Source organism: Mustela erminea, chromosome 1 (assembly GCF_009829155.1).
Source record: "Mustela erminea isolate mMusErm1 chromosome 1, mMusErm1.Pri, whole genome shotgun sequence".
Classification (NCBI taxonomy): domain Eukaryota; kingdom Metazoa; phylum Chordata; class Mammalia; order Carnivora; family Mustelidae; genus Mustela; species Mustela erminea.
This window is the reverse complement of record NC_045614.1, coordinates 55,334,392-55,349,618: the sequence shown is the minus strand read 5'-3', so window position 1 is coordinate 55,349,618 and position 15,227 is coordinate 55,334,392. Positions and strand designations below refer to the sequence as shown.

General features: G+C 48.5%; 1 protein-coding gene across 1 annotated transcript in view; it reads left to right on the top strand.

Annotated features, from left to right (window-relative positions):
• FGD5 (FYVE, RhoGEF and PH domain containing 5) overlaps window positions 1–15,227 on the top strand; it is a 121,028-nt gene that overhangs the window by 53,166 nt on the left and 52,635 nt on the right. The window contains exons 4-5 of the mRNA XM_032306022.1: window positions 14,791–14,849; window positions 14,960–14,990. Coding sequence (XP_032161913.1) covers window positions 14,791–14,849; window positions 14,960–14,990 — 90 coding nt within the window. The remainder of the gene's footprint in view (window positions 1–14,790; window positions 14,850–14,959; window positions 14,991–15,227) is intronic.

Genomic DNA, 15,227 nt, shown 5'->3' with positions numbered 1-15,227 from the left:
AGTGATGGTTTCCCACCATAGCACCGGGTTCTCTGTCAAACTTTCCTCTGGGACCACTGTGTCTCCTCTTCCAGCTGTGTTACTACAGGCCAGTCATTCCCCATTGCAGGACCTCAGCTTCCCCATCTGTAAAATGAGAACATTAATAGTAACTGGGCTATGGGAGGGTTGAAGGAGAGCACAAATGTAAAAGTGCTAGCCACGTAGTAGGGGCGTAAAAACTATCTGAGAAGCAGAGGGGGAGACAGAGAAGGGAGGGTCCTCTTTGCTCAGGACCACTATAAAGACATGAAGTCCCAGGGCCCTGGACATGGGTGGTCATCTGGGTCAGCTCCCCAGCCTTGTGGCCTCCAGACCACTGCATGGACACCCCAGGAGCTTGCAAGAGGTGGGGTAGCATAGGGAACAAGGGGTTCATACTCAACTTTGACACTTGCTAGCTGAGTCACTAGCAAATGGGAAATTTCTTAACCATTCTGTTCCTCTATGTCCACTTCTGTAAAACTGGAAAAACAATAATGGTGCCTACTTCACAGTAGTCTTGAGAGTAAACCTGAGGAGACGAGTGTCTGGCGCGCAGTAAAAGAACACATGGAGGTCAGAGTGGGTGGGACCATGGGTAGGACAGGGAAGCAACCTACACAAGGTCCATTTGAGCTCAGTGACAATGGCAGGGTGGCAGAACTGAAGCAGCTTCTGCCTGGGACAGGGACCTTTCCTGTGTCCTGGAGCCAGAGCCATGTAGAACCAATGGAGGTTAGAGTGGGTGGGACCATGGGTAGAACAGGGAAGCAACCTACACAAGGTCCATTTGAGCTCAGTGACAATGGCAGGGTGGCAGAACTGAAGCAGCTCCTGCCTGGGACAGGGACCTTTCCTGTGTCCTGGAGCCAGAGCCATGTAGAACCAATGGCCAGCCAAAGGCAGGGCCCACCCTCATCCTGTCATTCTGAGAGCGCAGAGAGAGAAGCGTGCGTCTCGACAGCAGGTCGGTTCACCCTCAGGAGCCCAGCCTTCTCACCTACCAACTGTGCTGAGCATCGCTCCCCTTCTGCCCTCGAGGCTTTCATAATGCACCACAGTGGCAAACGCCTTTAAAATCAGGTTTTCATTGCATGAGGTATGCTCTACTGGATTCTCCTCATAAAGTATGAAGTCATTACAAGTAGGTCAGATGCCCTGGGGTATTCATTCCTATTTCCTGAGTCCCCGTGGAGGTAGCTGTGGTGTACAGTTTGGTGTGTATCTTTCCAGAACCTTTTCCCTGTATTCACCTATGTGTATCATTCATTATAATTGGTAAATAGGTGATATTGCTTGTGGAGTTGTTGTTTTCATATATTAAATCATATCAGACTGTAAGAAACCTGGCATAACTTGGTTGCGTTCACTCATTGGTATCTTATAGAGACTTTGGCACATTGGTACCTAGCATCCTAAATTTTTTTCTTACTGCTGAATGGTATTCCAGTTTATGGATATGCTGTCCTTTGTTTTGCTCTCCCCCTGCTGAAGGACCTTTACAGTGTTTCTAATTTTTATGCTCCCAACAGTATTGCAGTGCACTTGTTCCCACACCTCCTTATGCACTAGATCTCAGAAGGGGATTGGTGGGTCAGAGGGGTGCATTTTCAGTCTGTGTACCTGCCACCACAGTGACCCCCCCCAAGAGGTCATGACTGTGCACCCTGCCCCCCAGCAGCCATCAGTGTGGGAGGGTTTGCCAACTGTTGGACGTGTGCAGCTGTGAAGGGAACTTTCTGGAGGGAGCTATCTTTCCTGGCTCCTTCTTGCTGTAGAAGTTTTGGTGGTCTGGTAGCATTTACTCCTCATTCTTTCATCTTCCACCATCTCTGAAACTTCTCCTTCCCCAAAAGGCAAAGACCTCTCCCCTCCGTTTCTCCGCCACATTGAGGGGGCAGGAGGATCTGGATTTCCCATCTCCAGCCACCTCCAAGGAGCAGACCTAGGGAAAGTGTGACTGATAGTGGAATTGCTTTCCCGGGGCCTCAGGAGGCATGTTTGGGGTGAGCCCTACCCTTCTAGAATTGGACGTAAAAACAACTGTAAGGTGGTGGGCTCCACTCTTCCACATCTTTTGAGGTGGCCACATTGGAAGGAGAGAGACTTGGAAGAGGACAGGAAGCTGAGCCCAGCTGTCCACCCGCCTGCCTGTCTGACTTCTCCCTCTCTTCCACTCAGAGATATTCGGGGGTGTGGGTTGAAGGAAAGAGGGGGCAAAAAAAAGAAAAAGAAAGAAGGACATAAAAATAGATCCAGCTGTGGGGCACCTGGGTGGCTAAGTGGTAAATCCTTTGCCTTCGGCTCAGGTCACGATCCCAGGATCCTGGGATCGAGCCCCGCATCACGCTCTCTCTCTGCTCAGAAGGGAGCCTGCTTCCCTTCCTCTCTCTCTGCCTGCCTCTCTGCCTACTTGTGATCTCTGTCTGTCAAATAAATAAATAAAATCTTTTTTAAAGAAATAGATCCAGCTGTGAAAGGAGACAAAGGCTGCCTGGCATGTCACTCTTGCCTGAGAGCAAGTCCAGCTTTCAGACTAACTGAGACCTTTCAAGCTAAATACCAGCTCTCTGGAGACCAGTCCAGGAGTTGGTGGCCTCTCCAAGCCACCTTCTCCCTCCACCTCCTCCTCTCTTTGTCTGAATCCTGGTGTCACCACGTTTCCCTGACAGGTCCACCCTCGAGCCTGGGCGGAAGTTTGCTCGTCCTCTGGAACAGGCCTGTCTTGACGTGATGACCTCCCTGGCCCCACCCAGACAGGTCATCTTTTCTCTGGCTGCACCCGTGGTCCAGGCAGCCTGGTCTGGGCCTTATTGCTGGCCTTGTGCCCCTGGCCTTGTACCTGCTACCTCACTCTAACCATCTGCTTGAACCCCGGTTTTTTCTACTAGGCCAGTCCCCCACCTGGCTAAAATTCCTACAAGTGCTTTCTCCATGCCAGTCTTCCCAACCCATAGTGCAGCCCTGAACATTGGCTCTGAGGCATGTGCTCACTCCTAGCCCCTGGGAGGCCCTTTTACACCCGCAGAAGCTTCCTCAGGCTGCAGCCTGTTCTCCTTCCCAGAAAACAGCCTGGTCCCCTGGTAAACATGAACTCCCTCCCGTCAGCATCTTCTCTCTCTATCCTCACCCAGTTTCTCCCCGTCCTTCCTCTTCAGCAGAAATTTATTTACAAGTACTCAACTGAGCACCTACTATGTGCCAGGCACCCTTCCAAGGGCTTAAGACACAGCAGCCATAGATAGAGCAGGTGCCTCCCTGCCCTGGTGGAGTTTCTACTCTAGTGAAGGAGATGAACCATCAGTTAGAAGGCTCCTAGGGCAGGTTTAGGCAGTGAAAGTGGTATAACATCAAACATAGAACAGACCTTGGTGGTGGGAGCGGGGCGCTAGGGGTGGGGCAAGGGGGGAAATTTAGGCAGAGAGGCTAGAGAAGGCTTTTTTTCCAATTAAAAAAATGTGTTAAAATATATGTAACATAAAAATCCACCATCTTAACTATTTTTAAGTGTGCAGTTCAGTGGCATTAAGTACAGTCACCCTGTTGTACAACAACCTCCACCGTCCATCCCTGGGACTCTTCATCTCCCCAAACTGAAACTTTGTCCCCATGAAACACTATTTGCCCACCCCCTTCCCCAGCCCCAGGCAGCCACTGTGCTATTCTCTGCTTCTTTGGTTTTGACTGCTCTGGGGACATCATGGAAGTGAGATGGGGTCACATGGAATTTGTCCTTCTGTGATTAGTTTATTTCACTGAGCATAATGTCCTTGAGGCACATCCATTCTGTAGCCTGTGTCAGAGTTTTCTTCCTTTTTAAGGCTGAAGAATATTCTACTTGTATGTACATATCGCATTTTGTTTGTCATTCATCTGTAGATGGGGGCTTGGGTTGCTTTTACTTTTTGGCTATTGTGAGTAATACTGCCATGAATATGGTACACAGATGTCTCTTCAGGACATTGCTTCTAGTTCTTTTGTTTCCCCAGAAGTGGAGTTGCTAAATCATATAATTCTATTTTTAATTTTTTGAGGAACTGCCATACCATTTTCCACAGTGGCTGCGCCCTTTTACATTCTGACCAGCAGTGGGGAAGGGTTCCAGTTTCTTAGAGAAGGCTCTTATGATGGGGGAGGAAACCTTTCAGCAGGGACCTGAATAGTGTGAGCCAGCAAGAACTGGCAGGGTCTAGAGACAGAGCATCCTGGGCAGGGGACAGCAGCACAGACTCAGGAAGGCGGGAATGGTCCTTGAGAGCTAGACCAGGTCAGTAGAGGAGAAGGAGATGGGCTGCAGAGGTTTTTTAGGACTTCCCTCAGCCCACGGACATATCCAAGTCTTCCCCACTCTCCCACCTCCCTTACTGCTGTTATCCACCCTGTACAGTCTTCCCAGACCTCCATGGGCCAGGGTCTCCACACTGTCCACCGAGACCCTGACCCTCAGCTCTGGTGGTTTCTCGCCCTGGGAGCTCCCTCTTCCCCTGGTTTTCACTGGCTGCCTTCTGTCCTGGTTCTCTTCCCACCTCTCTGACTGTCCAACTCTGTGCCTCCCCACCAGGCACTTAATTCCCAAGCCTGAGCTCTCCCATCCCCACCCATCTGTCATCCTGTGTTCTGCTCAGGCAGCCTATTCCAGACCAGCAGCCAGCCCTACTCAGGTCGTATTCCTGGAGCTGACCTCCTGGTCTGACCCCTCTCTGCACCCCACACTCCAGCCTCCAGCTAACCTTTTGGTCCCTTCTTGGAAGCCCCACAGATACTGTCATCCCCCCTTATTCGCAGTTTCACTTTCTGTAGTTTCAGTTACCCATGATGACCTTGATTTAGAAGCAAGTGATTCTCCTTTTGACATATATTCAGAAGGCCTGTGGTCACCTAACACCACGTCACAGCGCCCACATCATTTGTATCACTTTATATCATCATGCGGGCATTTTATCATCTTACATCATCACAAGAACCAGGGTGTGTATAGTACAGTAAGGTACTGTATAACTTATTTTTAGAGAGACCACTTTCACGTAACTTTTATTATAATCTATTATTATAATTGTCCTATTTTATTACTACTGTTGGTCTCTTACTGTGCCTACTTAATTTTTAAAAAAGATTTTATTTATTTATTTATTTATTTATTTATTTATTTATTTATTTAAGAGAGAGTGGGTGCCCATGCATGACCAGGGGGAGAGGCAGAGGGAGAAGCAGACTCCCCGCTGAGCTGGAAGCCCAATGCGGGACTCGATCCCAGGACCCGGGTATCATGACCTGAGCTGAAGGCCGACACTTAACCCACTGAGCCACTCAGGTCTCCCCTGTGCCTACTTTATAAACTGAATTTTATCATAGACATATGTGTAGGAGAAAACATACTATCTCTAGGCATATTGTGTTTTATTGCACTCCACTGTGTTGTACATCACAGATACTGCATTCTTCACAGATTGAAGGTTTGTGGCAAGCAAGTCTGTTGGCACCATTTTTCCAGCAGTATTTACTCACTTCATGTCTCTGTGTCTCATTTTGGTAATTCTCACAGTGTTTCAAACTTTTCATCATTATTATATTTGTTGAGGTGATCTGTGATCAGTGATTACAACTCAGCATTTTGTAGTAAAGTATTTTTCATTATGGCACATACATTGTTTTTTAGAGTAATGCTATTCATACTTAATATAGTATGGTGTAAACATAATTTTTATGCATAAATTTTATGCAGAAAATTTACTTGAATTGCTTTACTGCAATATTTGCTTTATTATAATGGTCTGGAAAGACCCACAATATCTCGGGTCATGTGGGGTTTGGCACGATCCGTGGTTTCAGATATACACTGGGAGTCTTTAGACATACTCCCTGAAAGGTAAGGAGGGTCTGCTGTACCTCTGACTCAGTGCGTCCCAGACCCATCTCAGCATCTTCCCACCCCCTCGGCCTGCTTCTCTTGTGTCTGCCTTTCTGGGTGTTGGCACCAGATTCTAAAGATTTGAAATCCCTGGCATGTCGTCTTCTATTGTCATGTGTTAATGACAGATCAAATGAAATTCAACAATCTCCAAGGCCTTGGCCAGGCATCATGATGGATTCAAAAACAAGTTCTGTCCACTCTTCAAACCCACCTCACGTCTTTGCACTCATCTCACCCTTTGTACAGCTGGCTAAGGGTTTCACATTAAATGTCACCTCCTCAAAGAGGTCTCCCCTGCTCATTCTGCAGTGCTGGCTTGCAGCATTCCTGTCTACTTCCTTCCTCATACTTATCTCAAGCTGTGATTATGTCTTTCTTTTTCTGCTTACTTGCATGCCATTTGCCTTTCCCTGTAAGAATAGCTCCAAGAGGGCAGGACCATGTTTCTTTTTTCCTTTTTTTTTTTTTTTTAAAGATTTTATTTATTTACTTGAGAGAGAGAGAGAGAGCACACGCGCACAGGCTTACACTCACAAATGGTGGGGGTAGGGGCAGAGGGAGAGGGAAAAGCAGACTCCCCACTTAGCAGGAGCTCAATTCAGGACTTGATCCCAGGACCCCGACCAAGATCATGACCTGAGCCAAAGGCAGATGCTTCACCAGCTGAGCCACCCAGGCACCCCCAGTGCCATACTTCTTTTTACATTTGTTGTCCTTACTGCCTGGCACACAAAATAGTACTCAGTAAATATTCTTGAAAAAACTAATAAATAAGGGAATTTATTAGACTCAGTTCTTGTAGTCAAGTAAGGGAAACGAACTTAGATGCATGACAGTTTAATAAAATGAAAATCCTTGTTTGGTCGTGTATAATTTACTTTGCACAGTGAGGGGCAGAGCTGGGAGCCAGCCTGGCTTCTCACCAGCTCTCCAGTAATGATGCAGAGGGTGTGATGGTTCGGCAGAGTAAACAAGGAACCTCTCAAGGCAGTGTGAGCTGAGGAGGGTGTGGGATACAGACTCTCAGAGACCAGGGGCTCAGGTCTGGAGGCAGCCAGGACACCGGGTTGTCCCACACCCCTTGTTCAGAGTCCTGGAGGGCTTGGGGGCTGTCTGGAGCCAACAGGGTGGGTGTGAAGACAGTTAGGATGCCCTGACCCTCAGAGAGCTTGTTCTGTGGCTGATAATCTTCTCCGCTATGTCTAGATGTGCCCATGGCCCCAGTGTGGTATTGGGGCCACCATTACACTCACCCTTCCTTTCTCGATCCTGGCTTCATGGCAGCTACTCTATATACCTAGTCTATAGCCCTGATGCCTTGAGTTGGCCGTGGAGACCTGCAGTACCCCAGGCGACCCCCAGACTCAACGCATCAGGATCCCCAGCAGCATGTGTCTGCTCTCTGAAGTTTGAGCTCCAGCCTGTGTACATCAGCTGGCAGTCTGTATGGAGCCCCCACAGGGCCCTCAGCCCTCTGACATGCCAGGAAAGAAGCCAGTGGGGTGCCTAACCATGGAGTGAAAAAGCTGTTGACGCGTAGTCTCTAAACCTTACATTTATGTTTTATCCTCTCCTCTGAATGTCATATCTCATGAGTTAAAAACAGCAGTTGCCTGTAAGGTAGAATAGTTGCGCAACAGACCCAGCATCCTCTGCTGTGTGAGCTAAGCTCTGAACAGGGCAATGGGCTGAAGTCTTAAGAGTCAGGGCAATCAGGGAGGCTTCCAGGAGGAGGTGAGGCGTTAGTGTTCCACAAAGGAGAGTAGAATGTAGTTAGATGGAAAGGACAAGGAGGGTACATAGAAGGCACAAACAGTGTGGAATCTAGCCATTAACTGAGTTCTTGAGGTCATGGCTGATCCTTTCTCAGCCTGAAGGGAAATGGTGAGGACAGGAAGACCAAACATCTTATGAGCCATATACTGGCCTTGTCAAACAGTGAGAACTTGCCAGTCACGTTACAACTACTCTCTTAGGATTTGAGAAGCTAAGAGAGCTGACAGGGGCATTTTGATATCACTTTGTTTTGTTTTGTTTTGTTGTGTTGTGTTGTGTTGTGTTGTGTTGTGTTGTGGTAAGAACACTTCACATGAAATCTACCCTCTTAATGTCCATGGATGGACGAATGGGTAAACAAAGTGTGGTCTGTTCATACAACGGAATATTATTCGGCCTTAAAAAGAAAGGAAATCCCGTCACATGATACAGCATGGATGAACCTGGAGGACATTGTGCTAAGTGAAGTAAGCCGGTCACAGAGGACAAATGCTGCATGATTCCATTTTCATGAGGAACCTAAAACAGTTGAAGCGGAGAGTAGAATGATGTTTGCCAGGGGCCAGGGGAGAGGGATATTGAGAGTTGCTATTCAGGGATACAGCATCCCAGTTAGGCAGGAGATTGCTTGGTCTTACAGAAGGAAAACTAAAGCTCATTGAGAAGTCGTCCCTGCTGTGGGTCATCAGCAGGTTCGAGGTGAAGTCCACAGTAAAAATCAGGTTTCCTGATCTCTCATTCTGGGCCTTCCCAGATAACATGCTGCTTCTGTGAATGTATTACAAACTGCCTCCAGAACCAAAGATTCCTTCCAAAACTAAAAGTTCTTTAAAGCATCCAGGCCAAAGCCAGACAAGCCAGACTCACAGCAGCCTGGCTTCAGGAGTTAGAATGAGACAGGTGTCAGCATGAACTGGAGGCAGCCACTGGGTCTTGGGGGCACCAGGGGACTTCTGTATGGTCCCACCTTCTCCCCGCCCTCCTCCTGGCTAGTGTTGCTCTCTTTCACCATCTTTATCCCTTCTCTGCCTCCTGTGGAAGCACAGCTGACAGCTAGGATAAAAATGAGCCAGGTCTCCCTGAGCTCCTCTCTTTGAATTTCCCAGTGGCCACTAAAGGCTGTGCTGGAAACCCCAACCTGAATTCCCAGGGGAAAGACAATATCTGTGATGGTAGTGCCTAGAGGAACTTCAGAGAGAGTGCTGTCCAAGAGTCTGGCACCAAGATTCTGGTGCCACCTGTGGGTCTTGAGCACTCTCCCTTCTCCAGATACGACCTCAGAACACTCCAGCAAGCCCCCTCACTGGGACCCTTGCAGATTTCCCCAGGGCTTGAAACAGCCTTAGAAGGCAGCCCCTCCTCACTTCTGGGTGGATTTTTCTTTCATTGGGCTGTGTGGCTGAGGAGGCTGGCAGGTCTGGAGCAGCAGGATGCCTGCCTTAGTGCTCTGCCAGCTCCCCCCCCAAGGTTTAGCGTGTGATGGAGAGACTTCTATGGAGATTATAAGGAAGTTTGGGCGCAGGGACCTTCAGGAACTGAAAAGGCCCAGAAGTAGAGAAAAACAAGGTGTAAAATTGAGTTCCGTGGTGCATGGAGGAATGCAGAAGAGGTATCTGGAAAGGGTCTCTAGGCTGAGTCACAGGCAAAGGATAGGACTTAATCTGTGCCTCAGTTTCCTTATCTGCAAAATGGAAGTAGTAAGAATACTACCTTGCTCATAGGCTGTTGCGAGGATTCAGGGAGAACACATGTAAAAAGCTAGAGCCATTCTTCGCACATACTAAGTATTCAATGAATGCTAACTTTTCTTGTAGTAGTAGTAATAGTAGTAGTAGTAGTAGTTACTGCTGTGTTACAGGTGAGGCTCAGAGAAGAGAAATCACTTGTATAAGGACATAGGTGTAGGAAGGGGTGGAGCCTGGGATTTGAACCCAGGTCTTCTGACACCAGAGCATAGTCTCTCAGCATCATTCTGGTTGATGAGTTCTTTCTGCAAGTGCTAGGGAACCACAGGAGCCACTCAGAGTTGTAAGTGACAACAGAAGGTGGCCACCATGACCTAGGATGGATTGGAGTAAGTGAAAGACTGGAGCTCCCCAAGGGCTAAGAGACAAGTCGAGTTGAGGGTGGAGGGATGCTAGGAGCTCTGGTCCAAGATGAGGACCAGAAAGCCCATCACTTCCGAGGTAGGGCAGTTCTGAGTACGGATAAGGTCCAGGCTAGGTGGAGCAGATGTACATGTGGCCAGAGTCTTCAGAGAAGAAGGTGTCAAGGAGCTGAGAGGCAGAGGGTCCTGGTGTGGAGAGTGCCCCGGCAACCACAGATAGGGAGAAGTGAGCCAAGCGCCAAGACCCAGGACATGGGGCTTGGCCAGGGGCTGGCAGAGACAAGCATGGAGAAAAAGGTGGCTATTCAAAGGTAAAGCAGATGTGAACCCAGGAGGCCTATAAGCTGGGAAGGTGGTGAGAAACCAGGAGCTTTGAGGATGGTTTCTTCCTCTTCTGCAAAGCAGGACATTGTGGAGAAGGCCCATGTGGCTCCTGGGCCTACTTGGGACCATCCTGAGGGCCAGGCCATAAAGCCAGGGGTTTGTTAGCCTGCTTTTCACAACAATAATAATTATTACTATGATTGTTGCACAGTGATAACGATGCCTCCCTCCTCTGTGGCTCTTCACTGAGAAGAGATTTTCTACTTAGAATCCTGTATGACCTTTGCAACAGCCTCTAAAATAATAGTTGTCAAAACCTTTTGGTCTCACACCTCTCTCTCTTAAAAATGACTGAGGACCCCAAAGAGTTTTTGTTTCTATGAGTTTTATCGGTCAGTATTTGCCACATGAAAATGTAACACTGAGAAAAATTTTAAACATCTTTTCATTCATTTAAGAATAACAGTAATAGGTCTACCACATGTTAACATAAATGGCATATTTATGAAGAATAATTTTTCAAAAAATCTTAGTGAGGAGCATAACATTGGTTTTTCATTTTTGCAAATATTCATGCCTAGCTTCCTAGAAGATAACTGGATTCTCCCGGCTGCCTCTGTGCTCAGTCTGTTGGAATTGTTGTTTGGACCAACTTCACCGATAAGTAATCAGAAAAGGGAAACAGAACCCCAGAGCTTCTCAGGCCATGGTTGGAACACTGCTCTTCTAGAAGGAAGCTAAGCAGCCACAAGTAATAGCTGGAGAAACTGAGGCATGGAGAAAGAGGACTAAGACTCCTAGCTGTTTCTGGGACTGCTACCAAGAAGGTCCCTAAAGGAGGACTAGCCCTCCCAACCTGGTCCCAGAAGAGCCAGGCTGGTTTGCCTGGGGCCTGGGGAGGAAGTGCAGGACTGGGCGGCCCTGGGGAACTGGGAAGATAAGCAGCCTCGGCCTTGGGCAGAGGGGCGGGCAGTGGCCTGATAGAACACCCACAGCGTCAGCCTGAGAAACGTGATAGCACAGGCCCTGGCGCCCCCAGCCCCCACACTCCTGGGAGGAACCCTGTTCCCAGAAGTCTGTCCCTGGACACTGCCGTCAACCTCGGAGTTCATTTCCTGGTTAAACAAACATCTATATTAAATGGCCCAGTTGGGCAACGCCCAGTAGCAGCTTCTGAGGAGAGACTCAGGCACATGGCCTGCTAGGCCCCCTTCTTGTCCGGCTGGTGAAGACACATCCATCATCAGCAGTCACTAAGGCAGCACGGCCCCGTGCGTCCCACCCAGAGTCTGCCCGTCTGGCAGGAGGGGTTGGGAAGGACGTGCAGAGTGGCCCGTGCCCCAGCCCTACCAGAAATCTGCCCCGGACAGCTTTGGGATTGAAACAATGGTCATGGTGACAACTCTGAAAGTTGGGGTGGGCCTGAGCACTTCCAGCCATCATCTCTTCATCTCGTCCGGGCAGGGTGGGAGTGCTGACCCCATCTTCAGGATGAGGACACAGAGGCATCTGTGGAGGACTTGCCCTCACTGCATAGCCACTCGTGGCCTGGCTGGCTGGGATGTGGGTCCAGGTATCCTGACTTCAGCATAGTTTTCTTTCCTGTGTAGCATGGTAAGGCACTGCTCCAAGGGTCAGAGATCAGAGAGAACCGACTGAGAGAACTAACCTGGGCTCATGCTAGAGTGCCAGACTCCTACCACCTTTCCAGCACAGGTAAAGAATAGGTGTTTCCCAATTTGAGAAACCCTGCCATCTGTAATGAGCAGAGATGCCATTTACCACCAAGTGCTTACTGTGTGCCAGACACACTGCTAAGTGCTTAGTTGTTAAAGCCAGACTGCCTGGTTTTGAATTTTGGCTCTGCCACTTACTAGCACCAACTTTGGGCAAAGGTTAGAACTTACCTCTGCCTCAGTTTCCTCAACTGCAAAATGGAGATAATAAGAGTAGTACCTTACTCATAGGTTGTTGGGAGGATTCAGTGAGAATACACGTAAAAAGCTTAGAACCATTCTTAGCACATACTAAGTGTTTGGTGAATGCTAGCTGTTCTGTTATTAAGTAGGTATTATTATTATTATTATTATTATTATTACCACCACTGTGTTACAGGTGGAGCTCAGAGAAGAGACATGACCTATTCAAGGGCATAGGTGTAGGAAGGGGTGGAGTGCAGAATTTGAACCCAGGTCTTCTGACATCAGAACATGAGCTCTCAGCATCATGCTGGATGACAAGTGAGAATTGAGTCACAGGCCCCTGGGAGATAGGAGATCATCCTGTCTTCATTTTATAGGGGAAGAACCTAAGCTTGAGATCTCCTGACCCCTGCCCTTTCTCTACAAAGTCATTCTCTTGATGGAAGCTTGACCACAGGGTTTCCTATCTATTAAGACTTGTCCTGGCAGAATATTATTTTCCATTGCAAGGGTTTTGTTTACAAAGCCTTTTTACACGTAGGACTCTGCAGGAGCTCCTGCTTGGGAGGAGTGAGCTACACTTGTCCACAGAGCCCTACACTAGCCCTGAAGATGTGGAAGGCAGACACTGAGTCACGATTCGGTACCTGTGGGAAGGCGGGGGCCAGGTGAGACTGGAGGCCTCTGCAGGCCTCGCTGTTTCCCCTCCTGCTCCACAGATGCTATGACAGCCTGCCAAAAGGCAGCAGTGAGATGCAGAGGGGAGACAAACCAAGGGCCCAAGTTCTGCCCTATTCAGGGGACCTTGGAGAAAATGAAATCTCTAAAAATACTGTGCTTCTTAGCCAAGCAACATTGAGGGATGGAACAGCTAGAGAAGGGAACTCATTTATTGGATGCCTACTGTGTGCCAGGCACTGTATCTCATTTCATTTCTTTATTCAGCTGTCAACTGAACATCTCCTGTGTGCAAGGATAGTATCAGGTAGTGTGACTGCTGGTATAAAGAAGAGCATAACAAGACAAAAGCTTCTAACAAGTGACTCTCACCCAGGGGTGAGATTTTGCCCCCACCCCAGGACATTTGGCAATGTCTAGAAATGTTTTTGGTTGTCACAGCTTGTGACAACCAAAGGGTGGGTGGGGGCTGCTTCTGTCATCCAGTGGGTAGAAGCCATGAATGCTCTTAATGATCCTACGGTACATAGGCCTTCCTTTGCAACCAAAGCTGTCTGGCCTAAAATGTTGGTAGTGCCAAAGCTGAGAAACCCTGAGATGGAGAATGATTTGGGGTGATCTTTAGGTCAGTTGTCATGGATGGCCACATTGAGGATGACTTTTGACCTGAAAAAGTCAGAGAATAAGAATGAGATCTGGGAAAGTCTATCACATGCAGAGAGAACAGCAGGTATAAAGGCCTTGAGTCAGGAATCTATCATCAAGAAGACCAGTGCACAAGGGGCGCCTGGGTGACTCAGTATTGAGCATCTGCCTTCGTTCGGCTCAGGTCCATGATCCCAGGGTCCTGGGATTGAGCCCTGTATCAGGGTCCCTGCTCAGCGAGGAGCCTGCTTCTCCCTCTCCCCTGCCTCTGTTCGTGCTCTCTCTCGCTATCTCAGTGGGTTAAATGGCTCACCTCCTGAGGTCAACCAGGGTAGTTAGTGCTTCCCAAGTGGAATGAACATTTACATTTATTCATCCTTTCATTCACTCATTAGTTTCTTTCAGTCAACAAAAGCAAGCCCAGCCTCAGAAAGTCACTTGTGCACGTTGTACCAGGAGGCAATGGTAGAGCAGGAACCAGAAGCCAGGTGTCTAATCCAAATGCCCTCTGATCTGCTGTGTACCATCCCACCCACAGCCTTGCCTGCACGTTGCTGGCAGCTGCCCATAGTGTCTTTGTCCTTCTGGATCCCAGTCAGCAGTGTCTGATATCCGTCAGGTTTGGGGCCACAGAGGAGGCGCCTGCTTGTGGCAGAAGGCCCAGGCATCTGTCTCAGCACCCCCCACCCATCCTTCCTGTTTATAGACATAATCTCAGTTGATCCCAAAATCCTTTCATTCACTCATTAGTTTCTTTCAGTCAACAAAGCAAGCCTACTGTATGTGAGGCACCGGTCGTACAGGGGTGAAATTTAGGGTTCCTGCTTTCGGGAAGAGACATAATTGGTATTCTGAGAGGAGGATGCCCCAGAAAGGATATCTGATCCAGCCGGTTCAGGCAGGGGATCAAAAAAGGCCCCTTGGAGGAGGTGATGGATACCATGGCTAAGTCTTAAACGATAACTGGGAATTAACTGGGCAGAGAAGGGGAAAATGACACCAAGAGGTTAAAGCACATGCAAAAGCAAGAAGAGCCCTCTCTGTGTGCAGAGAAATGCGGGTGGTTCAAGGTTGGTAGACCTGTGGGTGGATGCCAAGATCACATAGTCATGGTAGTGGCCACCTGGTGAGCACTTCCTGTGTGTTGGGCAGAGTGCTGAGCATTAGCTTCCAAGTTAGAGGCCTTCAATATCCACATTTGTAGATATGGAAACAAGTTAGAGTCCTTCAATATCCACATTTGCAGATAAGGAAACCGAGGTACATGAGGTTGAAGAGAAGTACATGGAGTTTGCCTCCAGCAGTTTGCAGGTCGTTCTGTAAAACCAAGGCTTGTGGAGGTGGGGTCTCCCTTCCTCTCTCTGAATCGGTGCTCTCCCTCCTGTTCACTCTGTTCCCTCTTACAGATGGAAGGACAATCTAGAGCCCATGTCATCGCACAGGAACTGCTGTCTTCGGAGAAAGCGTGAGTCCCCAGTCAGCTGCCGGTGGCCTTGAGCTTGTTAACAACATCACCCCTCCCTGGCTTAAACAGGATGGGAATTAATGCAAACTAAACCCTCTTTCCCTCTGCAGATATGTGGAGATGCTCCAGCACTTACATCTGGTGAGTTAATCATTTCTGTTGTCCAAAACTTGTTGCCCTTTTACAAGGCTATGATATAAGAGGCAGAAAAGCAGCAATGAGACAGGTGATTTCAATGAACAGAGGCTTGGCAGCAGACAGATACCCACCAAGGCTTTTTGTGGACATCTGTCTCTTGGTTCATGTGCTTCAGAAGGTGAATAGCACTGTGCTTTCCATGGGTATGTCTCTCTGCCTGGACTGGGGGTCTATTAGGGG